Source organism: Alosa pseudoharengus, unplaced genomic scaffold, assembly GCF_046254945.1.
Source record: "Alosa pseudoharengus isolate Yale_2024_CS ecotype anadromous, Long Island Sound unplaced genomic scaffold, YU_APseudo_1.1 YU_APseudo_1.1_scf_17, whole genome shotgun sequence".
Classification (NCBI taxonomy): domain Eukaryota; kingdom Metazoa; phylum Chordata; class Actinopteri; order Clupeiformes; family Clupeidae; genus Alosa; species Alosa pseudoharengus.
In genome coordinates, this window is record NW_027468640.1 from 24,809,008 (window position 1) to 24,835,744 (window position 26,737).

The window sequence follows — 26,737 nt, forward strand, 5'->3', positions numbered from 1 at the left end:
AGGCTCATGGTGAGCTCTTTATCTGATTGGGCCTCTGCAGAGAGATGATGGAGCGGAGAGAGGCATGATGGAGGATGGGAACGGAAAAAAGCAACATTGATGTTCAGTGTGTGTGTGTGTGTGTGTGTGTGTGTTGTGTACACACATGTGTGTGCATGTGAGAGGGGGGGGGGGGAGTGTCTGGAAATAATTGGGGAAAAACTCTCCCGCATGCACACACACACACACACACACACACAAGCGATCCGACTGGAAGAAGAAGTCCACGTGGGCTCCCCTGGGCCCAACCTGTGGAGAGCACACACAGCGTGTAGGGTGAGCAGCGGAGGAGCTGAGCAGCGTGTGGGAGAGAGAGAGAGCAAGAGGAGAGAGAGAGAGAGAGAGAGAGAGAGCAAGAGGAGAGAGAGAGAGAGAGCAAGAGGAGAGCCAAGAAGAGAGAGAGCAACCGTGGGCTTGGACCAGACTCACACTGGAGTCAGACGCCACCCTGTGCTTGGACCAGACTCACACTGGAGTCAGACGCCACCCTGTGCTTGGACCAGACTCACACTGGAGTCAGACGCCACCCTGTGCTTGGACCAGACTCGGGGCGCTTTCATACCTATTTTGTTTCCGAATCACGGGCTGAATCGATAAAATTTTTCTCCATTGTCCCCTGGGTTTGTTTGTGTTCACATGGCAGCATTTATATCGGAAAACAAATTATATAACAAACCCGCATGAGATTAAACGTTGGTCTACAAACAAACCCACGTGCGATTACATTTTTCCCTGATTGGTCACATTTAACAGCTAAAGATACTATCCCGCAGTCACCTAACCCCACATTTAACGTGGGCTATTAAGAGCTCCATATGTGCGTGTGTGTGTGCGTCCGTCCAAAAGGCTTCTCCCACTCTCTCCCGTTTTCGCACGTAACTCCGGTAAAGTTAGTCTAAGACATTCGCTTGAAATTCAAAACATAGGCTAGCTAGATATATACTCTGTTAAAAGTAGAATAAACTTGTAGCCTAACCTGGGCTTGGACCTAACCTGGGCTTGTAGCCTGATCTAACCTGGGCTTGTAGCCTGACCTAACCTGGGCTTGTAGCCTGACCTAACCTGGGCTTGTAGCCTGACTCACTCTGGAGTCAGATACAGGCGCGCACAAGACTCTCTGCCTCCCAGCTCTTCCTGTTGAAGCTGCAGCTCAAGACCGATGGGAGTTTTTCCCCAGAGTTGAGTTTTAGTATTCACTCCATCATTTCACTCCCAACATTTCTGTCAGGATTAATAAAATATATGTCTGTCTATCTTTCTGTTTATTTATGTCTATCTATCTGTCTATCTATCTATCTGTCTGTCTATCTATCTATATGTATGTATGTATGTCTGTCTGTCTGTCTGTCTGCCTGTCTGTCTCTCTGCCATTTGTTTCTGTGAGTTGGCCAAAAGTTCCTCCCTAAAGTATGTATATCTCTTTACTTTATTCTGTCCATAAGGCTGGGTAGTATGGGTCAGCTCACTTGAACTACTTGGTTAGCTTAATAGCTTCTAGTTATAGGTAGCAAACACCAACTAATAATAAAATGGGTCGGCTCACGTGAACTGCTTGATTAGCTTAATAGCTTCTAGTTATAGGTAGCAAACACCAACTAATAATAAAAATAACTTTGCTGTGAATAAGCAGGAACTTCTTAGGGTCTCCTGTGAAGTGAATTGTTCCCTCTCCAAATAAAAGCCTTTTTGGAAAAGTCATATCATTTGATGGATGTGGATGAATTGCAGAGCTAGATGTTTTTCCCCCCACCTCTGCGTGTTGTGTCTGCCCAGTCGCTGGCAGAGAGGAAGCAGGCCTGTCCGCCTCGCCCAGAGCCAGCCCTCTGTGGTGGTCAGCCACAAAACAGGGCCCTGTGGCCGCTAGGGGTTTGCCGTCGAAAACCCAGCATGTGTGGGCATATGTCGCAGTGCACGTCTGAGTAAGTGTTTGTGTGTGTGTGTGTGTGTGTGTGGCCCGCCCGCCCACAGTTAACCACACCGAGACAGCCATATTCTTTGTGCCCAGCGTTTTGTGGTTTCCTCGTGAGTGACATTTGGATTTTTTTGCAAGTGGCGTTTGAAACCTTTCTGTCGTCCACCGTCGACCGCAGTGGGCAGGGGCATCAGCGGGCAGCCTGGGCTCCAGGCGTGCTGGTGGGCACCGCTCATTAGCATGGGCGCAGACTTGAAGCAGGCGTGCGGGCACTGGCATTGCCACTTGCCAGGCTCACCACCAGGCCTCACATGGTAGCACTTAAATATAGAGGCTTCCATGCTGTGCAAAAACTCTGACCGAACTTGGTGGCTGAAGTGTGTGTGTGTGTGTGTGTGTGCGTGTGTGCGTGTGTGTGTGTGTGTGTGTGTGTGTGTGTGTGTGTGTGTGTGTGTGGTGGATTGAGCTAATGGAGTGCGCTGTTGGAGAGTTGTGGGTGGAGACAGGGAATTGGGGCTGGTTAATCGTTAGTGTGTGAAGCACAATCTGTAGAGGGTGTGTGAGTGGGGACTCAGCCCATTGGTGTGTGTGTGTCTGTGTGTGTGTGTGTGTGTGTGATAAAATAAAACGGGCAATGATATCAGTCAGCAGCTGAGAGTGCAAAAGCCCCACCGTGAACTCACACACATCAATTATAGATCACCAACGAGAGAGGGAGGGAGAGAGAGAGAGAATGGGGAGAAAGGGAGAGAGAGAGAGCAGCCCCATGAAGTTATGAGAAGTGCTATTTTTTTCCTCCTACATCACTGTTGCCTTTCTCCCTCTCTTTCTGCCTCTTTCCCCTACTCTCTCTTTCCATCTCTCTCTCTCCCTCTCTCTCTCTGTCTCTCTCTGTCTCACTCCTAATATTTTGTTATACTCCTTGATTATACTTTTAAAGCCCATCTGTTATATTTTATTCATCATACTTGACATTGCACTAAAACACACAGATGCTGCTCTGAGTTTCACCCACAGGACAGACAGACACACACACACACACACACACACACACACACACACACACACACACAAGCACACCTCAAACTAATTTGGGTTAGGTGTGTGTTATGCACTCCTTTCACACTCTTTATTGTCCTCTCTTTCTTTCTCTTTCCCTCTAGCCTTTGTCTCCTCTTATCCTCCACACACACACACATACAAACACACACACACACACACACACACAGAAGAACACACACTTGGAGAGACTGGCAGTCTCCTGCAAGTGTTATCTAGTGCCGGCATTCTATATGTGTCAGAGTGGGAGAAAGAGAAACAGTGAGAGTGAGGGGCAGTGGGGCTTGTCGAGCAGGTTTGCATCACCTGATCAATGTTTATCTGCTGCAGGGGTGAGGGCTTTCTCTATTTCTCTCTCTCTCTCTCTCTCTCTCTCCCTCTTTCCCTCTTTCTCCCTCTCTCTCTCTCTATATCTCTCTGTCCCTCCCTGCCTCTCTCTCTCTCTATCTCTCCCTCCCTCCCAGCCTCTCTCTTTCTCTATCTCTATCTCTCTCTCTCCCTGTGCTCCTGATGAGTGAGAACAGATCGATCATTTGATTCCATTTGCCCGTTTGCCCGAGCGCCCCCCCCCCCCCCACCTCCGCAGTCGATAGAGCGGGGAGCAGAGAGTGTGAGAATGTCCTCTGACCCAAAACTGCACTCTCTCTCTCTCACACACACACACACACACACACACACACACACACACACACGATGCTCACACTCACTCACACAGATGCTCCCAGATAAACACAGACATCATATATGTCCACACAGACAGTGCTGTGAAATGCACCTACACTCACAGTTTTCTGTGTGAGTGTGCTTGAGCAGGTTTGTGTGCGGAAACCTCTCTGAATCATAGGAAACTATCACATATACAAGGTGTGTCTGTGTGTGTGTGTGTGTGTGTGTGTGTGTGTGTGAGAGAGTGAGAGAGTAGGTAGGCACAGAGGTGGCCATGGCCATCAACTGCTAAATATGATTGGTCAGCAAGTAGATTAGCCCATATGTAAGAAGATGTCCTGTTATTCTCTATATCTCTCCATCTCTCTATCTCTCCCTCCAGGTCTCTGTCTCTCTCCCTCTGTCTCCCTTGGTTACTCTCCAATCATTTGGTAGTGCCTCCTCATTTGAAGCTATTAGTGGAGAAACTCAGAGGCAGACAGGGCAAACAAACACTGCTGTGTCTGTCTGTCTCTCTGTCTGTCTCTCTGTCTGTCTGTCTGTCTGTCTCTCTGTCTGTCTGTCTGTCTGTCTCTGTCTGTCTGTCTGTCTGTCTGTCGGCCCATCAGTTCTCTCAAAGTAACACTGCAGAATAAGTGCGTTGACTACCTATCCTATCCTTTGGCCGTTTCATCTCCAAACATGCATAATGCAGGAGAGGCTGAGGGCCGCCCAATCAGAAGTGCACCCCTCCCACGTGGGGCGGATGGCAGGATAAAGCCGCCTGTTTGTTGTTTGTTTGTTTGCTTGCTTGCTTGTTTACTCGGATGCAGCTCCCGACGAGTGCTCTGTTTGCGCTGACCTCGTGCTCCCTGATGTGGAGTCTGTTTCACTCCAAAGTTTGCTGGTGAAAATTACCAGCTGTTAGCAGGCCCTCTGAGAAGAGATTTTCTGACACATTCGGTGTTTTTCTAATCAGTGTCAACAAGGGCTTTTTTATGGTCTCAATCATCTCCTCACTAATAATGTGTTTATTCACGGCCTACCTGGATGATGATCCAGACTTCGGCTGCCGAAAGTAGCAGCAGTCAACCTCTGACTGTTATGTCGGTGTCTGATTTTCATTAATGTATTTTTTCCTGTCGATAATGTACAGCATATCCTTAGGGAAAAAATATTAATTTACTGTCAATTTAATCTTGTCTTTGTCTTTCCTTTCTACCTCTCTCTCTCTGTAACTCTCTGTCTCCCTCTCTCTCACACACACACACACACTAATACACACACACTCACACCTTCACTTGACAAATCGTGTCTTACACTGCCAGGAAAAGTGATAGCAAGAGCCGTCGAGGAGAAAGTTATCTCTAGATGTCATTTGTAGGCGCCTCTTTCACTGTCTCTCCTTCTATCTTTCTCTCTCTCTCTTTCTCTCCCCCTCTCATCATCCTTGCTGCTAGACAGGCCAAGGCCAAAGCAGAGTAGAGATCCTCTCAGGGCAGACAAGGTTTTTTTTTGTTGTTTTTTTTTTCACAAGCTCCCGCTCCTGCTTTGAAGATGTGCTCTCCATCCCTCCCTCTCCCTTGCTCTTTCCTTCCCTCCCTCTCTGTCTCTCCCTCTCTCTCTCTCTCTCTCTCTCTCTCTCTCTCTGTCTCTGTCTCTCTCTCGTTTTCTCTGTGCTCATGACGAATCACAGCTCACTCCTCTTTGGCCCTTCAGACTCTCTCATCACACAGCTGGAGCCAGATCGTAAAGGTCAGAGTCAGGCCATTCACACACACACTCACACACACGCACACACACTCACACACACACATACACACACATACCCCTACACACAGCGTCCATATCATCACAGGGTGATAAATGAAAAGTTTACTTGCCAAACCACTTACAGCATAACCTCCTTTATCCAGATTATGGACTTTCTAGTCTACACTGTATAGTGTAAGACGCGCATCCATCATGCTAAGCACTTGCCGCGGCGGAGCTATCTGTCGGAAGACATTGACGGATTCCGCCGCGTTGTCTTGCTGTTTTCGCCATATATAGGCAGTTTGATGCAGGTGTTTATGGAAGTCCCTTCGGGGCGCGGTCGCCCGCACTACACTACCTTGATCCCAGGAACGATCATATTTCACGGGGCGAGACCGCATTAGCGGCGGGGCCTCCCCCAGGTGCTAACCCCGCAAAGTGGCAGCGGGTTTGTGTTTGGGAAGCTTAGCGTGGATCCTCCGCCGGGGTCCCTTGTGCCTGTGAAAGCCAGGTGTGCGCTGATCTTGTTTGGGCTAACGCAGCAGCACGAGTGATCTACTAAGCGAACTGATCTACAGCCCAGGCACAGCGTTCCGGGGTCAAACGCGGCCATCCCTCAACCTGCTTCTTTCAGATGGTGGCCCGCAATTACGAGTTGTCGAGGCTCCCGTGTTGGGCAAGAGATATCCGGTTTTTGTTACGGAGCTTGCAAGCAGAACCTCTCATGGCCATATGCATGCAAACAAATAGACACACACACACACATACACACACATATACACACAGACACACACACACACACACACACACACACACACACACACACACACACACACACACACACACACACACACACAGACACACACACACTGGCACAAGTGACCACAAGCCATTCATTGACCCCAAGGGGAAACTCCCTGATGGCAGACACCTCACGCTGATTCTTCTTAGACCGACGGGGACAAATTCATCTTGAAACATCCTCCCCTTACACACAGCTCTCTCCTCTGATCCCCCCTTCCTCCCCCTCTCTCCCTCTCTCTCCCTCTCCCCCTCCGTCTCCCTCTCTCTGTGTGTGTGCGGTGGCATCCTGCTGGCAGACCCCCCCCCATCCCCCTTGGCTCCTGGCGGGCCCCTGACGCACTCGCAGACGTGCAGACAGGAGGTTGTTCAGGAAGTTCCTGTCAGTTAGCATTCTCCTCTCCCCTCTCCTCCCCTCCTCTCCTCTCCTCCCCTCCTCCTCGCTCCTCGCTCCTCGCCCCTCCTCTCATCTCGTCTCTTGAATCAGTCTCTCCTCTTCTCTCCTGGTCTCGTCCTCCTCTCCTCCTCCTCCTGCTCACTCACTCGCTCGCTCGCTCTGACCCCCGCCTGACCGTCCGGCGTTCCTCCTCCTCACTCTAAACACTCACATCCCTTCATCTGCCTGCGTAATAACATCACTCACGGCCGCTCTGTGTGTGTGTGTGTGTGTGTGTGTGTGTGTGTTAAGATATAATGGGGGCCTTTCCATGCTCGTTTCCTTTCATCATTGAGTCTGCAAATCTTCGTCAAGGAAGAGGCCGTGGCAGCTCGTGGATTTGATTTGTCTTTTCTTCTCCGAGGGCCAGGGTGGGTTATCCCGTCCTGTGAGGCACTGGCAGAGAGTCATAAACACACACGTGCACAGACACACACACACACACACACACACACACACGCTGAGACCCTCTCTACACACTCAAAGATAGTGTGTAAATTATTATTTTTAAGCATCTGGGAGCCTCTTAACCTAGTCCTGTTTTTGACTCCACTTACTGTATGCCCTTACCGGACAGGCTCATGTGCACACACGCACACACACACACACACACACACACACACACACACACACACACACACACACACACACACACTGACGCACAGGTGTTAATGTGCCCTGATACACACACACACACAGCTCCTTAAGGAAGTCATTTGCAGATCTATTATTTAACATATGTGCAGTCAGCCTCTTAGCCATTTATAAGCTCACTCTGGGCTCTCCCTTTTCATTACCCATGGACACGCACACACATTATGGCCTGGGCAGGGAAAGTATTTGTCACACTTAGCCCCTGCACACACACACACACACACTTAGCACCTGCACACACACACACACACACTTAGCCCCTGCACACACACACACACACGGAGGCCGGGTCATCTTATTTTCTCTCCCATGCACTTACAGCTGGGGAGTGTCTCTGAAATGCACACTCACACACACAGAAAGACAGTGGGGTCATCCCCCACTGGCAGCGAGTGTGTGTGTGTGTGTGTGTGTGTGTTCACACACCCCATTAGAACATTCCCAGATAGGGGCCGTGGCCGGCTCTTATCTCTCCCTAGCCATTAATTACACTTTGTTCCCCTAAGTGATCTATTTCTGCCCTGCCCCGCCCCGACGCCTTGCTCTGCTCCCTATCTCAGCGTCCACCCCCCACAGCGACCCCCCCCCACTCTAACCCACCACCCTCTCTGATAACCACAGGAGCGCCAGCCTCGCAAGGTCAGCTCACCCTCCACACTGGCCAGAACTGTACTGCACCCCCCCCCCCTACACACGCACACACACAGGCACACACATACATTAGATGCTAACACAGGCCAAGAACTGTACTGCACCCCCCCCCCCCCACCCCACCCCCCCCCACACACACACACACACTGAGGACTTGCAATTGCCACCCCCCTCCCCACTCATCCATCCATCCGATGACCACCCCTTCCCACCACCTACTCCCCCCTCAGCCCCAGCCTCTCACAGCCTCTCTGGCTTGCCAAGTTGAGACGGGTCATTGGATGAAGGAGGAGGAATACATATATAGTCTACCTGCAGACCTCACAGTCGGACGTTGAGGGGCACTTGTCAGCACTCCTAGGGGGAGGAGGCCCTCGGCAGTGTTCCCATGGCGACAGCTGCGGTGGTAGCAAAGGCGGGCACGGGGTGTTTAGCGCGCTCGCGGCGGCGGCTGCTATGCTAATGATTGAGTGTCTGATGAGGGATTATGTCAGTAGACCGCTCCTTGTTAGCTCTGATGCCCGTCAGACGGACACTTTTGGTGGGAGCCGGACGACTCACGAGTGGTGTCAGGTGGTAGGGTCACTATGTCTCGGGAGCCTCGCCTTGGACGTACTCATCGGTGCACTGACAGGTTTAAGGTTTTAGGTCGAGGTCCTCTTTCAGTGCTATCAAATCACAGGGCCCAACTTAGACGTCAAGATGTGAGCAGAGCTGTTATTGGTCAGTTTATGTTTCGTATGGGCGACGGTTATAGTTTGGTCTCTCATTTGTTGGCTTGGTTGACTTGTCATGAAACATTACTTGTCATCATTTTTCAGTTTGTATTCGCCCTCGAGGAACGTAGAATTTTATGAACGTGCTTATATAGCTATTAATCCATACATACTGGCTTTATTTGTAATAGGATCATGAGAGCCTATATCCTATGTATATAAATATACACACACACAAATATACTGAAACACACACCCATACATATTGTGTTTGTTTGCGTGCTTGTGTGTGTGTGTCTGTGTGTGTGTGTCTGTGTGTATGTGTGTGGCATTTGGAACTTTAGGGCGTTGGGTGGTATGTTGGCTGCCGTGAGCTTCTGTTGTTGTGAGGAGTCAGACAGCAGTATCAGATAGCCCAAGCCACCACCCCCCGCCTCCCACCCCCATCCACTCTCAGGTTGTCTCATAAAGAGTCCATAGCTGCTCTATAAAACCCAGCTCTTTTTATTGCAGGTCAACTCAGGCCTCTGCTTTTGAAATCAAAAAGTCCACCGGTTGCCAGGCAAGACAGCCCAGGCTGAGTTGAATGAGTTGGAGGAGGGGAGTGGGGTGCGCGTTGTCTGGCTGTTGTGGGTGTTCGTAGGGGGCATCCCAAAGCTTATGTCTATACATTTTCTGCATTAATGTAGCCGCACTGCTTTGCTGCTTCTTTTGTTTATTTGGTTTATTTGTCTTTTTATTTATATTTGCATTTAATCGAAACGAATAATGATTTTAAACTGACAGATTCTGTTTCCCCACCCCCTTCCCTCTCCCTGCCTGCCTGCCTCCCTCCCTCTCTTTCTCTCTCTCGCTCTCGCTCTCTCTCTCTCTCTCTCTCCTCTCTCTCCATTTTAAAGTAAATACAGACCCCTCTCAGCAGGCCCTAGAGCTAGTTGTTCAGTTTCTCATTTATGGATGTGTAATGAGTTCTGCTTCTCGCTCACAACAACAACAATAATAAGTAAAGTAATTAAAAGCGAGAGAGAGAGGGAGTGTGTGTGTGTCGGGGGGGGGGGGTTGTTGGGGTAGAAATTAAAAACAGACTCAGAAGACAGAAGACAGACAAGTTCCACTTACTGGCAAGTGCTGAGAGGGAATTACATCACTGACGTACCATCTTTTTCTGATAAAAAAAACCTTCTGTGGTGTGCGTGTGTGTGTGTGTGTGTGTGTGTTTCAGAGTGTGTCTGTGTACTTTCCTGTGTTTGTTTGACTGTGTTTGCTTGTACTTTATTCTTGTTTTCCCATTTGCAAATGTACAGCTTTTAATAAATCACTTTAATCTAATTATGCCAATACTTAGCTAGTTGTTGTCAGATCTCTTGAACAGCCCAACAAAAAAGAAAATTCTGGATTCCCCTAGTGAGTAATAGGAAGCTGCACATCCTGCTCAACAGTAGGGGAGGGGGGGGGGGGTAAGACAAGAGTGTACATTTAGATTTGATCAGCTCCCCACCCCGTACCCCCTTACTGCAGACAGCTTTACATTCTCGGTTACGGTGAGGCACTTCCACCGCGCTGGCAGAGCCATGGACACCTGTCGCCGTCACGCTCGGATCAGCTTTCCCACCGACCGACCGACCTACCGGCTGGCCCGGCACGCTGCGCGTGAAAAGAAAGAAAGAAAGAAAGAAAGAAAGAAGGAAAAAAAAAGAAGGAAAAAACACACACACACACACACACACACACACACACATCGATACCCGAACCCACCACCTCGTTCCACGTAAAAACGCATATGAGCGATTGGTTCAACGGGGTAAATTGATCCCCTTACCCACCGAGACACTGATAGAGCTGGGTGGCCGCTGCAGACCCATGGAATGGATAGTTTGGCTAGCGCTTAGGTTACTGATGGCCTTGCTGCCCAGCAAAGCAGGTGAGGTTAGCCTTACCAATGCCAAAGTGCACTGTCAATTAAATCAGTTGAATGACATGTAAACACTGCTCATGTTCAATGCAGCATACTTCACACACAAGCCTTTAGATTAATACTGAGATTCTGCACAGTTAAAATGAGAATGATTTCAATTAGCTTTAATGCGTAAAATAGCACTGAAATAAGTTTCAACACACTGAAATAAAGTTTTTGTTTTGTAGATTGCTTTTTCAATACAAGGAAATTTCATCATAATCAACTAAAGAATTGTCGTCTGTTTAAACCAAATTATGTACACATACAGTATTACAACATTGTGCTTGTTTAGTTAAGAAGCAGACTAACGCAATTTTAATATAGGTAAAATACATACCGAATGAAATTCAAATAAACATAACTCCCTGATTCATGTGGAATATGCTGTTTGGACACAGTCCATTTAGAAGCAGGTTTTGCAATAAGGTACCGCAGATGGAAAACTAATTACAGACCGCATGCTTTGATATACATTTTCCCCAGAGTTTTACTTCAGGCATCATTCTGCCTTTTTATTCACCTACAGCGCCGTTTGATTCGGAATATGTTGCCATTACAGCGTATTACCGTGTGTAATGCCAGCCTGCCTTTGGTGAGGAGGAGAAACATGGCCCATAGCTAAATACTGAAATCCTCCACACATGATCAGGCTGCAGTGTTGACAGACGTGCATGTCTGTGCGCGTGTGTGTGTGTGTGTGTGTGTGTGTGTGTGGTGTGTTTTTGCATTGATCTTCTCATATGCTTTGTATGCGAGTGTGAAATTGTGTGTGTATGTGTATACTGTACATGCTGATGGAATTAAATACTTACAGCCAGGGCCCCTGAGTTCACACAACCCCGCACACACAGCCCCCCAGGGTCCACTCAGAGGCCAGCCAGCGCTGGAAGCCTCGGGAAGTGAAGGGGTCCCTGCAACGCTGCCCTTTCTGTCCGCACAGCTCCGCTTCAGGCAGGGTCACGCTGAAGCCAGCAGGACCGGTGTGGACCGGACAAGGGCACAGAGAGGCCTCAGGGCCGTCGGTGAGGCTTTCCCCAGGAAACCCTGACCACTAGCCCGCTGCCCGCTGCTCTTTGTTTTTACGCTGAGCTTGTTTTGTTCCCCTTTTTCGACTTGGCGAGCTGGCCGGGGAGCGCGGATCGCTGAGATGGTTACTCGAAACCAACAAATGTTTATTATTCCACATAAAACCACATTTATAATCTCCACTTTTGAGATTTACTGTGGAAATATGTGTTTTGCAGTGTGAACTTTGTTATGTGAATTATGTATTTGCAAAGAAACTAAAACCACAGCGTCTTGGGTTGTGAGAGGTGGCTAAATGGTCCAAATAATTGGTCATTATAATAGTTTATTTTGAACAGCAGTCTAGTGAATATCTTTCATTCTTTAAACCAGTGCGCTTTTTTTATTTTGTTTTGTTTTTTCACTTCTGGAGATTTTTTCCTCTGGCTGCTGTACTTTCTCCCATTGTGTGAAATATATGCCTAGCAAATTCCACTCATTTGTCCACTGGAGAATGAGCTCATTATGTTTTATATGCAGATGATCAAGGGTTCAGTGTAAGCACTTCTACCTGAGAGTACACTCTAAACGTTGTTTTGTATTTCAGTTAAATGTTTTGTTTTTTTAAAGACTTTTTTTGACTTTCGAAAGATACAATTAACGTATGATACAGTTCCCCACCAGAGAAATAGACACAGAAATATTTTATTTTTCATTTTGAACATGTATTGCACAGTGTAACAGAATACAGCCAGAATCAGAATGCCATTGTCCACCACTTGTGACTTTTATTCTAATCTCAAATTGTACAAAAATAAATCCCAGCAGCCCCTTCTGCTGCTGGGGAGATGAAAACAGGGTTGATAAAGTGCATCTGTCAGATGCTGACAAACTCTCCAATGTGGAGGAATTTTTACAAGCGCTCTCTGCCTAGCGCATTGCGAGGTGCAAATCACTAGCGCCATTGAAAGATGACACTTAATCGATGGCGGCCTCTTTTAAGGATATTAATTTTATGTGTGGCACGACTGAGAGCTGCTACTGTCCTTCCTCCTCCTCCTCCTCCTCCGCCGTCATCGGTCCAGTCTGGGACGGGCGGCTAACATCATCCCCGCGGTCGTGACTGTTCAGGAAGTATTGATTGGCCTCTGGAAGCTGCTTTGGCCAGTGGGAAGAGGTGGTCAGTGGCTGTTTGTGGGGTGGCGGAGAGCACTTATGGTCGGGATTGGACCAGGACGGGTGGATGGGGTTCTACCAGGGGTCACCACAGAGACGGGAGAGATCGGGGGGGGGGGGTTGAGGGACGCGATCTCTGACGGGCCTCCTCCAGCTCCTCCTCTAAACCCAAGCAGGCAGGCTCCTCCATTGATCTCTCACTTCTGCAGAAAGAGAAGAAAAACAGACCAAAATAAAAAAAAATCACTGAGAGAGAGAAAGAGAAAAGACACAAGAGAAGAACTAAGAAACAGAAAGGGAGACCCCAGACCAGACCATCCCTGAAAACCCCTGCCTGCTTCAAATTGGTTCTAAATTATAAATAAGCTCTGTGAAGGCTCCATCTCTCTTCTCTTTCTCCTTCTCCCTCCCGTTCTGGAGGAGTGTGTTGTCCCAAGACCTACACAGGTACGAAGATTGCTGGGGCGAGAGTTATTGACTCCCGTGATTGCCAGCTTGGTAAACTTGACCCCAGGCGTTGATCACCCACCCAACCATGGAGACCATCAGCAGCTTGACCAACCCCGGCCAGCGCGGGCGACTGCCCCCCGCTCCGCTCCCCCAACCCCACCTCGGCTGTCTTCATCAATACGGGCCACTCGGAGGTCAATCTAATAATCATGGGGTCAATAACGCGGTTATCACTAGCACCGGGTTTTGGAGTGGACTTCAGAAGTGTTGGTTTTAATTGTAGCCCTCCGGGCTAATGCACACCTACCTGTCTCCGTGCAGAGCGAGGGAGAAAGGAACAGAGAGAGAGAGAGAGAGGGAAGTGAGAAAACAATAGAAACACAGTAGAATCAGACTACCTTTGATCACCACGCTTCAATCTGCAAGAACATACCAGGGAAACCCCTCAGAAAGCACCTGAAGGGGTGGGGACCCTGCAACCCCCCCCCCCCCCCCCCCCCCCCCCTCTGCAGTCTCTGTAAGCGCTGCTGCCCGCCGGTGCCGAGCTCTCGCCACGCCAGAGTGATAAGACGCTCTGTGGTGAACTTTGCAGAGGCTGACGTGGCAGATCTCAGGCCCTTGGCGACCTGTGCATGGGAACTATCTAACCGGAGGAGTGGTGCAGAGGGGGAGGGCGAGGAACCTGAACTACCCCCCCCCCCCCCCCCCCCCGCCTCACCTGATCCGGAGGGCCGAGTCACCTGGGAGAGCCCATAATCTCTCTATGGTCCAGTTCAGTGCCTCCATTGTGCGTGACCCGTTTTGAGTTATAAGGCCCAGAACTGTATTTTCCACCCCGGACCTGTTCCGTGGAACAAAAAAAAAAAGGTGGCAGAGTTTGGTATCATTGAGCTGGCGTAGATATCACATGTCTAAACAGGCAGGAAGTGAGGAGCGGCCTTATTCATCGGATTTGGTGTCTATTGTAACGTCCAGGTTGAAGGCCACTGGGGCAGCTTCACACTGAGTTAGTTTATCTGTGGACTTCCGTGCCAAAAACAGTTTAGACCAGTAGACTGTGACACTACGGAGTTAACACACACCATGCTAGGATTTGTCAAAAAACACCAGCCTTAATAATTGGATTTGGGGAAAAAAACCCAGTAACAAACGTGCGTATCTTTGATGAGCAACTTCTGATTGTTTTGGTGTATTTTGATTGTCAGACTATAAGATTTCATTTTGTTCTGCTTATTCATGTGTTTCAGGCACAGAGCGGCATGAGCTGACGTCCTGGAGAAGTTTCCACTCCATCTTCAAGTTCTTTGCGGATGCGCTGGAGGCCCAGGAGAGCTCGGACCTGCAGCCGTCCACTACAGTGACCACACGCAGTGCCAACAGAATCAAACACGACGAGATTTAACACACACAATGCCAAAGCCTCAAGAGTTCTAGCTACAGCCAGAGAAATGTCTATCCTATGCCCCCGCTGTGTCAACCCTCACTCTACCCCCCCCCATCTCTCTCTCTCTCTCTCTCTCTCTCTATTTCCCTTTCTTACTGTATGCAGGGTGGCTGTGGGTGTGAGCATTAGTCACTTTTTACAGTGAAAACGATCCTCTCCTTCAGGCTTCAAAACATAGTATCAGATTGTTGAATCCAGGGTGTATACATCAAACTAATGTTTTGTATTACTTCTAGATGAGTGCAACTGTCAAAGCAATATGGCTTCAGTGCGCGCGCCTCCCGTGGGCTCTAGTCGGGATGTGGTGGCGGCTATCGCTGCCGAGATTAAGCATGACAGGCGCTCCGCGCGGTGCCTCGCGGTGCACCTCTAATTGTCCTGACATGGGCCTGAACTGAGCTAATGCTGGGGATGCTCATCTCCCCCAGGTCCTAATGCAAGCCTTTTAAATCCCGCTAGACTTTCCCCCGATTCTTTCTCTGTCCAGACCTCTTTGGTGGGGAAGAACGCTTGCTCACTGTATGATGAAGGGATAGTATTTGTCGAACTGCTGCTTTATTGGGGTTAGATGTTGTTTTTCGCGATTTTGTAAAGAATGCTCGGAAGAAAATGACAGTTGAGGAGAGTAAGACAGACATGGACCTTCCCACTTCAGTAAATCCTGTCTAGTTTTAAATCACTTAAGCCAGCTGTCAGGGTGCAATGAAGGAATGTTGAGTTTTGAGAGATAGTAACAGTCCATTCAACAGTCAAGCGATTTCCGCAGATCCCCGCCATGCGTCAGGACAAGAACAGTTCTAATAATATTATCTTAAGTATAAATGAGGTGTCTTAAGATGTTTGCACATTGTACTTTCCGATCTCGAGAGCTCCCGCTGTTCGTCCTCACATTCAGATAGGACTCTGACAGTCCTGTGCGTATCTCGCTCAAACTCACAAAATGTCCCTTTTTTTTGACGCAAACGAGACGCATTGTTTCTGGGACAATGTCATCTCTCCAGAGCTCGAAGGCATGCCTGTCCGATCTGTCCTCCCATCACTCAGATTTAGAAGTTATGTGAGTCTCCCATGATCTTCTCTTTTAGAAATCAACCGCCTCTATTTTTCTGGCCTTTTAGCTTTATATTCAACGAGGGTAAATATAATACCGCTTTCACAACGTTAATGTTCCAATCAGTGAATAATGCTGCTATATTAGCATGTCTGATCGTCTAAACAATAAATCGCATCAGTAAACACTTTTTATCTACATGCAATCAAAAAATTATGGGTATTTTCTTAATCAGATGCACATATTGGGCTCCAATATTGTGAGTTTGTGTATTTTTAATGCAGCCATTTGAAATATGCATTCCATTTAATGCTAGTTATTGGTAGGTTTCGTTGTAGGCCTATTTCAGTGTGAAATAAAGGGTAGCCCATTTATTATTTCAGTATGTTGCCTTAGGAATAAACAAGACACATCAAGTTCATAAGCGTTGTGAGGAAAGGCTATAGTCTAACAAGCCATACGCCCGCATATCCTTCAGGCCTTGTGGAGGCAGCCTTAAAGCAAATCAAAAGCTCATTTGATATGTAAATTACAACTAATTTTAACATTTTCTCTTTCAAATATTTTTAATCAAATTGTATGTACTTTTTATTGAAGCATTTACTCTAATTTACAATTAGGAAGCCAACATCCTTCTGGGTGTCCAATTGTAATATCTTTGATGTTAAATTGCCGGTGTCCTTTTTAGGTATGTTGACAAACTTCACGCTAAGATTTTACATATTAAGAATACACACATTTTGTCCTTTATTTTTCATTTTAATTCGTCTTATGTGATCATCCTACATGTATATTTCTAAATGTGTTTTCAGTATACATCCATTGTAATTAGTATTAATAAAATATTTTTAATGTGAATGTGTTGGATTTATGTTGTGATATGCAGCCTAGCACCGCTGTTAGATGCAATTTACTCCACTTACAAGTTTCAACTTTTACTATTTGACAAAGACAAAAGAGGTATTATTTTTTTTAATCTTTCAAAGTTATGCTGTCTAGTTTGTGGAATGTTCTTCAATGGGGAGCAACGACGTGTTCAGGAAACTCCTGTCTATGGATTCTTACAAAGTTGACTCGGTAAGAACAATCAATTGTGTCCGCTCGTGTCACACCTGCAGACACCAATAGCGAAAGGTGATAGGCTATGCTTCAGACAACTGACCGCAGACTAGTACAAGATTTCCCTTATGGACGTCAAAGGCTGTCAAAAACTGAAATGAGCTTGAGGATAATAAAACACTCACTACGTTGGGTCGCCTATAAAATAATGACAAATTTGAGACGATATTTTAATACAAAAACGCATCGAGGTATTCAAAACAAATGGCTCAATGTGGGTTTACAATTCTGGAAAACCATAAACCAGTTATACGTGTAGGATAGGCGCCTTTGAACCACTCAGCAATAATAACTTAATGAGTAAATGCTTTCCGCAAAGGTAGTTTTGCGAAATAAATATCAAGGGTGCGCCATGAAACAACAATGCGCCACTCAGGAGGAACTTAAAATAGTAGGTTAAGTGGTGTTCATCACTGGTATTTCATCACTTTCATACTGGTATTTTAGATGGAGAAGACACAGTAAGGATAGAACAACATGTGCCTTGCCCAAGTGATATGGTAGGGCTACAATGAGAGGATGTCTGTGTGTGGTTAGCCAGGTCCCGAGAGGTGCATTTCTTCTTTTCGTTTCAGACGCGCCTCAGTTCCAGACCTCACTTTTTCATCGAATTAGTTTCTTTATGATAAAAATTTCAATGGTACAAAACCCCTCCCATCCCATTGCCATTACAAAGCCCACCAAATATTAGCTATTCTCCTAGTAAAAGAGAAGTTGGAATGTCACTCTCCTCCCTTTTCTGTCTTCGGGTGCACTCCACCGGATCACTGTCAGATCACTATTTGCATAATTATATACCTCCCTTCTGAAGAAGAGTCTACCCCTTAAATTTACGGGTCAACAACCTGCAACAATCAATATTTCGTTGTTGACAGAAGATCTGGTCCCTGTAATCCACCGAAATATTTCTTTCTTTTTTTCTTTCTTTCTTTCTTTCTTTCTTTATGTTTGTATTTCCTTCCTTCTATCCATCTATCTTTCAAGGGCACAAACCCTGCTATGACTTACAATGTTGCTAGAAAGCTGAGCTTTGCACCAGCCAGTCCATAATGAAAAGAAAATTATTAATCTGTCACTCTGTCTACCACAACTTGAATACACTGACACACGCTCCTCTAAAGGTTACAAGGGTGTGTGTGTGTGTGTGTGTTTGTGTGTGTAACTATAGGCTACAGTGCGATCATGACACCGAACGTGCCTCCCAGACAGCTGTTGGCAGAGGCGTTTTATTCGGCTTTAATGGCGGTTTTTAGGTTCTTCTACCCTAAACCACGCCACCCCTTCAATTACATCTCCTGTGATATTCTGAGGTTGTAAAGACATTTACTGTGGGAAAGACTGCCTCTGTAATCAAATAGCCTACCATGGATTCAGTGTGACTTTCACAGGCGTTTCGCGCACATTTCTTATGTTTCACAAAGAATAACAACACTTTCCTATATATTTGTGTTCTTGCCAGTAAGAACGTGGGAATATGTAAAAGGACTGCTCGGCCTGTTCTGTAAGTAAAGCAACACAATGTCAGGTGGAAACGAGTGTGGTCCACTGTACAACAAACTTAACTAGATGGGACGTTTCCAACCTTTCTGTTTCACCTCCTCAAGAAAATCTTCGCGCAATGTTTTGTAAATATTAATTGTGGACTTTACTTAGTAAGTCTTGCTTTTGTCTGTGCGGGTAAACTTGGACTTGATATCCAATTCGCACTTTTCTCCCCACTAGGCCTACTAAGAGCAAAGCGTCGGCATTAGTTTGCTGAGTGATAAGAAAAAAGAAAAATAATTATAATTTCACAATATATTTTTTTGCTTCATACCATAGGCTTCCAAGACATCCATCTGAGGTTGTTTTGTTGTCTTTATGCTGGCCCACTGCAGTTCTGTAGATCTACCAGACTGTTCACCAGAGTGCATCACACAGCGGCGTTTCACCGTGAAATGCGACACTCCACCTTTACGTTCTACTATTTTTACAAACATGCACATGTACACAATGTGCATGCCCTAGTCATATTATTTAATGTGTCAGCCTTGGTAAAAAAAACAAAAAGACATCTATCTTCCAAGTGGTCAAGAAGCATTATCAACCATTGACACTAGTATAGCCTAAACAGTTATGAACTACATTTTATAAAAGACAGCAGTTTTCCCCGTTTCGAACAGAGCCAGAGTCTTTGTAGAAATAGGCGTCACACCAACAATAACATAGTTTATCCATTGGTTCTGAAACATTAGATTCATTCCACACAGGATTGACCACACTGGGCATTATTTGTTTTTATAACCAAAGAGGAAATTCAATAAACATTACATATTGGGCTACATATTTTATTATCATGTGCACGCAGAGGTCGGTTACAGCTGCTACCACAACAACCACAACAATGACACTAAGAAAAACAAGTATTATTAGTAATTTTTTTTTTATTACTACTACTGAAAACCAACCAAGCACATAGCCTACGATTCCCCCACTGCAATCGTCACCTCCAGCTCATGTCCTCCACCCAGTCTTCTTTTGACAGGTGGGTGTCAGACTGTTTGGAGATGATGAAAAGAGTGAGCTACTCCCTCTTAGGTTCCTGCAGTGGAGGAAAGAGGGCGAGGGAGTGCAGGGCAACCTGTCATTGCAGAGCAGGGATGGAATTTCCTCTCCAACGGTTTCACTGTGATAGAGAGCATGGGTTTGGGAGACTTAAACTTAATCCTGAGGGCACTTCAAGAGACGCTACTCCCCGTCTCCACCTTAAAGTGCTAGAAAAAAGAACCCTTCCCCACTACATTACAATATGCCATTGTACTTGGGGTGAAGGTACTTCCACCTAATGGTTATACTCTATAGTAGGGTGGCCATAGCATACCTCTTGCAATACAATTCTTAACTTCACTCGTGGAGCAGTAAAGAGAGGGATAGGCCTACATAATGCCCCATAAAGTAGTAAACTCCGCCGAGGTAGCCTAGCTACCAAACAGGTGTGTTGTGGTGGTGTTGTTGACTGGCAAAGACCTAGCCTCCACACTGATGAAGTATCAATTTTTTATACATATATGGCCTGGCCTGTATATAAATACGAGCCTAAATTACAGCCATATGTTTACTAATGGCTTGGAATAAGATGCAGATAGAGCAGCCCAAGGGCTAAACAATGTGGCTTTCTTTTTTGTGCCGTCCACACCATTTCTTTTGGTCGCTTCTTTCTCCTTTTCAGTAGATCTCCTCAGATTTTTCCCCATTTGCTCTCTTTAAAATCCCATTCGCTGAAAACTGGACGTCTCCCTTTCTTTCCCCCCCTGCCTGACAGCTGTCTAAACCACTGTTGATAATCTAGGCGTCCAGTTGACTACCTTTGTTCTTGTGTTAGATCGACATGGTGCTCGCTACCTGACTCAGCGAGAGGAGATGAAAAGCTGTTATCAAACGCGCCTCTCTGCTCTGTTCGAAATTTGACAGGCTGCGACCACGCTGATAGGGGTTGGTGCCTCGGGAGGCGGCCTGCTACACGGTAGGCTATACCTAGAGCCGTGTTCATCGCTTATGTCAGCAAAAGAACAGTAGCATTTTATCGCTGTCAACCATCAGCCCAGGCAAAATAAATATGTATCTGTTGACAATATAACAGTGTCATCATTATTTCTGTACCCCTCCATACCTGCATCTAAAGCCCATATATCCCAAATGACAGGTCATAGTTAACAGTCTTATGAATGTGCTTAGCTAGCCTACTTACTTGAATTTGGGTAATAGTGATAATTTAATGCACATGGCTATGGGCAACTCTGTCTCCACCATTTGCATTAAAACTATTGAAGAGTAATTCATTTAAAAGAAGCATTGTTTTGAGTTGTGTATAGGCTACTAATTCCTACGCTATTTCTATAGGCCTCTTTGAAAGATGTCAGTGGGTGTCAACACGTTTTAATAAACTTTGCGTAAAAACAAAATACTAAATATTTGATGCAATGTTAAGACTAATTAAATAGAGTAACTGTCATTGAACTTTTGTGGTCTTTTCTTTTTTCGGAAGTTTTCTGATTCTGCTTAAAGATAGGCCTACTTTTACTCTTTTACTATTGACCTGCAACCTAATGTAAAAGCTGTAGGCTATTGTTTCCCCTTAACAATTCTTTCATATTCATTTAAACCTAAATAAATGAGTAAAACGTTTTTATAGTAAAAACAAACAATAAAGACTTAATTATGATTCTGTAGGCCTAGCCTAAATAACTGAATTATTCTATGCGCCATATTTGTGCAATATTAGGCTACACCATGGTGCCATTTGCTTAATAGGATTCATCTTAAAATACACAAAGCAAATTCTTAATTCAGTTATTAGGGCATTCGCATTTTAATCCAGCTCACAGTGTTTCAAAAGAACGATGAACAACTTTGCCACAGTTTTTTTTTACGATAAACTCGAATTATTATATTATTATATACTATTATCTGCACTGTATATAATAATTAGAATAATATATTTACAACTAAATATTTCCACTATATATTCGTTCAATTCTATTAGGCTAAATATTGATTTGTTATAGCATTCATGTCATTATTATAAATAGAATAAGTTTTTCATAGGTGGCGTGAGCAGAGGCTGGTTAGTTGCGACTTATCAACTATGTGGACTAGCACTGTGGAGAGGTGTCAGAGTGACTTGTTAAATGTTGTAACCGCTGGCAGTCTCCAGATGCTCCGTGATGCCAATCGATTTCAAACTTGTCCGGTCTAATTTGATAAGAGCACCCAGCCACCCCCGTATAGTACCATGGACAGCGCTCTTCCTTGACCTTGAACTCGCCCTAGCCCTGCTATCAAATTACCCCTGTCTGAGCGCCAGTGGGAGACCGGTGTAAAATCTGAGAGGGAAAGAGAGCATTAAAACGAAAGACAGAGAGAGAGAGAGAGAGAGAGAGAGAGAGAGAGAGAGAGAGAGAGAGGGAGTATAGGCTATAGCCTATGTTTCGGAGTATTGACACTAAATCCTAAATCTGCTTATCTGATAGTAGGTCATTCACATGGACTGAAATGTTACACTATACAGTAAACTAGGCTATAGCCTATACAGCCCGACATGTACAATATTTATATCTGGCCTGCATGGTTTTACCTCCCTCAGTCCCTCAGTATTGGGGAGACACACTTAACACCCTCAGCCCTCAAACACACTCGCAAGACCCCCCCTCCCGTCCTTACACACGCACACACACACACACACTCTCACACACACACACACACACACACACACACACACACACACACACACACACACACACACACACACTGTTCAACCAAATCCAACACAAAGTTGATTTGGGGAATCATTGAAAGTGTCTCATTTTTGTCGCTGGAACGGACTTGGGGCTGTGATGGAAAGGGGGGATTTGCTGGTGGGCTCGAGTTGTCTGATGAATCTCCACAGCTTTCAGACAGCTTGTTAATTAAAATCCCGGGAGATGAGCCTCAGAAGCCACCGTCCATATCAGAACACTGCTAACTATTCTGACAGACACGGAACCTAACAAGCGTGCTCGTCGGCAGCTTTGTATCCGCTCTCAATGGTCCCTCGCGCTCTCAATGGTGATAAAAAATAATTTGTTCGATCCCACAGCTGCGTTAAATATCTAATTTTCCACTTAACAAAAACTAAGCATTCACTGTATTTACTGTTAACTGTCAAGGAAAAGCACGTGGAATTTTCTGAACTTTATGTTAGTCCTATAAAAATAGGCTACATGTATAAAATAGGATAATAATCACTAGCCTACCACACAATCGCCCTAACTGATTTTTTATTAAGAAAAAAAATACATTTTATGGCATATCTGGCTTTTAGTGAAGATGGAGGTTACTTTGCTGTGACTTCATACAAAACGGTCATTTGAAAATAAAAAATAAAAAAACATCATTATTAAGTTCGTAGCGGACAGCGCAAATGTCTACTCTTTGTGATATATGTTCTCTAGTTTATAACCAAATAGGCTAACAGTGTTGCATACAAAAGTATTTCACTTCTCGTAAAACAAATGGATGGAAAAAAATATTTCTTATGTGTTCTAATAATATGCCATGTTATTTACCCCAAGGGATGTGCGTCTTATAGAATTCTTATTAGCATAAGTATTCCCAGTATACGGTAAACAATAACCAAGATGAAACAACACAAAGTGGGTGGCTAAAACGGCAAATGATTAAGAATCTAGTATTTAAAATGGGCCACCTCATGTGTCTGCTTTTGTCCAGTTTTGTTTTTTTCTCTCTTTTCCTTCTGCAGATAAAATTTGACACAGTCACTGTATTATGTGAGTTGGATGCATGGGGATACAGACTCAAAGGCCAGCTTTGATTGAGGTCTTTTTCTGTCCAGGTGGAGGGTCTCTTAGCCAGGGCACCTGTGGTGAGCTACCATACAGGGTCCGACAGGGGGTGGCGTGAACTGCCTATAACGAAGCACTATTACGCCTCCAATGCAGCATATTTCCACGATAACATGGTTTATGATCCCATTATTAAAACAGTGTTCCCATGTCACCTGCGAGAAGGATGGAGCTGTAGGCTAACTATGGCTTCATAGCCTATGTGTTCGATTGCTTTTTTACCCCCTTTCAACTCAAATTATGGTCGAAAAGGACACAGTATAATGAAAAAGTGAATTGTCTGAATATATACAGCATTGTAGGCTACATTTAGGATTGTAAAACATAGTTTTAAATATTATTGTATTGATACTGTAGCCTACCATTTTCCATCTTGTGCATATAGTCTAATATTGATGTTTGTTCCATGAAGGTGTTTATTTCCTCAAAAAAGCTCCCTGTGTTTTGCCACTGTGTAAGGTAAATTTTGCGTCTGATCACCTCAGATTGCCTCTTTGCTGTTAGGCTACCATTAAAAAAAACATCTTCAGATGTTCCCCACGTCTCCAACACATTTATCAACGTCACATACGGACATGCCCAGGCTTAGTGGAAGTGTAATAGCAGCAATATATCTCCAGACAACATACAGCATACAATACCGGTTTGATCGCATTAAAACGCACCCTTTCCATATTAGTTAAAAAACGCACATATCATCGCTTTAATAGACGATGGGACAATAAACCTCTACAGTATATTGCACCATTTCCGTGGCATGTTCTTTTTCATTGACTCTTGAAGGAAGCAGACAAATACAAAGCAAACAATAATGCGATATGTTTTCAAATGCTTATCATGATAATCTCTCGGAGGAGAGCTATGCTATATTACCTGCAAAACCCAAATTGTTAAAATAACCGATAAATGCTCATGAATGGTATATGTCATTGTATAAGACTGGAAGTTTAAGTGTGGGTGTTGTACATTACAAACTGCATTGATATACTGCATATTAAAATATCCAATCGATATCCTATAATGATTCATCAAGTGTAACGGTTTAAATGAAAACAAAGACATAGGCTATACTCTGTGTAGTGTTATTTTCATTCACAAGCACAGCGGGCTACTTGACATAAGCTGTATAAAAACATTATTTTTTTTCTTTACATTTGGAAAAATCAACGAATTTCAATTCAACATTCTAAAACACTAAGCAAGAAAAAATATATAATAAAAGAACTGTAGACTGCGAGGTTTACGTCAGACATGCTTGAACTGGGGACTGCTGGTGTCTCAGAGGGTCCCAGTACACAGAGCGCCATCTAGCAAACAAAAGTAGCAACAAACATCGGCAGACAGCGGCTGCTCCCTCTCCGTGTGCACTGCTCCACGAGAGCACCGAACAACCGTCTGGCAGAGGCTGGAGCTTCCCCAGCACAGTCCAACCCGGGCACATGGACATAGCCTTGGCGAGTCACAGGAATAATATAGATGCCGTATGCTACAATCTCATGTTCTTTCTCTCTTTATTTTGCGAGGACCATGTTAGTGCATTGACACAGACAATAGCCCCATTCGATTTCAGATTTCAGTGAGACATAATGGCTTACATATGTCTACCTTTTGGATTTTACATGTGTTTTCTAATAACCAAGTGTATACGGAGGCGTTATCCATTCCATTTTATTATGTCATCAAGCTGATACAAGCACAATATAGCCTACAAACTTTTTTCAGATAGGCTATCATTTGCCAGAACACTTGCGCATTATTCCTAAAATCTATTTGGCCCATAGTTTGAATCACCTCCAAATGTTTTAATGTCCCTGCAAATTAGCAAATGATAGAGCGAAGACGATGAGAAACTGACCATCATCCACTCTCCTCATCCCTCGACCCCGTAACCTATTTACCACACTAATGCAACAGTCGCCCCAAAGAGCTGATGCTTGTTCTAGTCCCTATGATCTAGTAGCCTACAATTCCAACAACTACGACAATTAAGAATCATAGATAGGTAAATATATACAAATAAATTAAACAGCAGCCATCCTCATATTCAGACTCCTACTTAGTAGGCACTCCTCCTTTTGAGTTTCTAAAATAAAGTATGTTACGAATCACGATACAAGTGCATAGCTATGTGATTTTCGATTAATGGATGAAAAGCTTTATTGAGACACGTTGCAATATATCAAATAAGGGTCGAATCTCTCTGCGCACTGCACTGACCACAAAATAGTCCCCAGTGCCATAATGTTACATTGATTTCATATGGCACCGCTCACTGTGCCCTCTGCCATAACTGACTAATCATATTGTGAGTGTTTTCCTCCCTTATTTACACATTAAAATACCTGGAATATTGGCAGTCATAGAACGCACTCAAAATTAAAATAGGCTATATGAAGCAAATAGGCTACATTTTGTGTGCCACCTGTGGTTGGTGTTGTAGCAAGTAACCAACATGCAATGAGCTGTCCTCTCACACTTGGTCGTAGTATATAGTGGAAAAGAAACCGGACCTTGGTCCTTGATGGTTTAAGGTAGACTCGCCTATATTCTCTTCACTCTCACTGCGCTATACAGGCACACCAAACAGATGCATGTGAAAGTGCATATTTCAGCAATAACGTAAGACTCGGCAGAAATTAAACCTCACGTTGAGATATGCTTAAATGCACATCTCTATGAAGTATGAATGAATGAAAAGCTTTACGCATAGTGAAAAAGAAAGAATTGCCATAATGTCCTCATGTAGTCATTTAATATTACACATACAACACAATTAAAAATACGAATTTCAGATGACATTAGGCTAATAGTATGTAATGGCTATATTGGTCTAGGAGCTCCCCCATCAGTGAAATCAGACTTTTTTGTTATTATGAACGTCCTGTGTTGGTAACACGCTGGCCTCGTTTTGTATCCCCCAGTGTCGTAGGGAGTGAAGATGTGATGGGACGCATTTGAAGTATGACGGGCTTTGTGGATGACTCCTTTTCATTCCACAAACACAAAAAGCTTCTCTGGCATTGCCAAACGCAACGCCCCCCGCCACCCTGATGTGAATGGGCGACTGACCTCTGCGACTCCGTCCACTCTTCGCCCAGTGTTGTCCAAAAAGCCTATATCCCCTTTCACCATATCGTACCCCTGCATCAACTAAAGAGGATCCCTGCTATTCTTTATTGATATCATCAACGAATGCAAATGGATTTTGACGAGAGGGGTTTGGGGGTAGGGATGGCAAGCACAAATATAAAGACAAAATTGCAAGCGTCGATAGTGGCATTGCTGCTAGTCATTCCTTCATTATGACAACCAAAGCACACATTCCGGTTTCATACTGAGAAAAGACCTCCGAAAGACCGGGCCGGGCATTTGCCGTTCAGATTAAGCGCGCTCATGTCTGCCTCGCCTTTGAAGAGATGGGTCGGGTCATTCAGAGAGAAAAAGGGCATTTCGTGAACCCAGCGCTCGCCTCGCGCTCTCCCTCCTC

The 26,737-nt window shown here is 45.1% G+C and overlaps 1 protein-coding gene across 1 annotated transcript in view; it reads left to right on the forward strand.

Moving 5' to 3' along the window:
- Window positions 1-16,609, forward strand: part of arb2a (ARB2 cotranscriptional regulator A) — a gene marked incomplete in the record, with an annotated part of 67,392 nt that extends 50,783 nt beyond the window's left edge. The window contains 1 exon segment of the mRNA XM_076289054.1: window positions 14,504-16,609. Within this exon segment, the coding sequence (XP_076145169.1) occupies window positions 14,504-14,658 (155 nt within the window).
- Window positions 16,610-26,737: the final 10,128 nt, after the last annotated feature.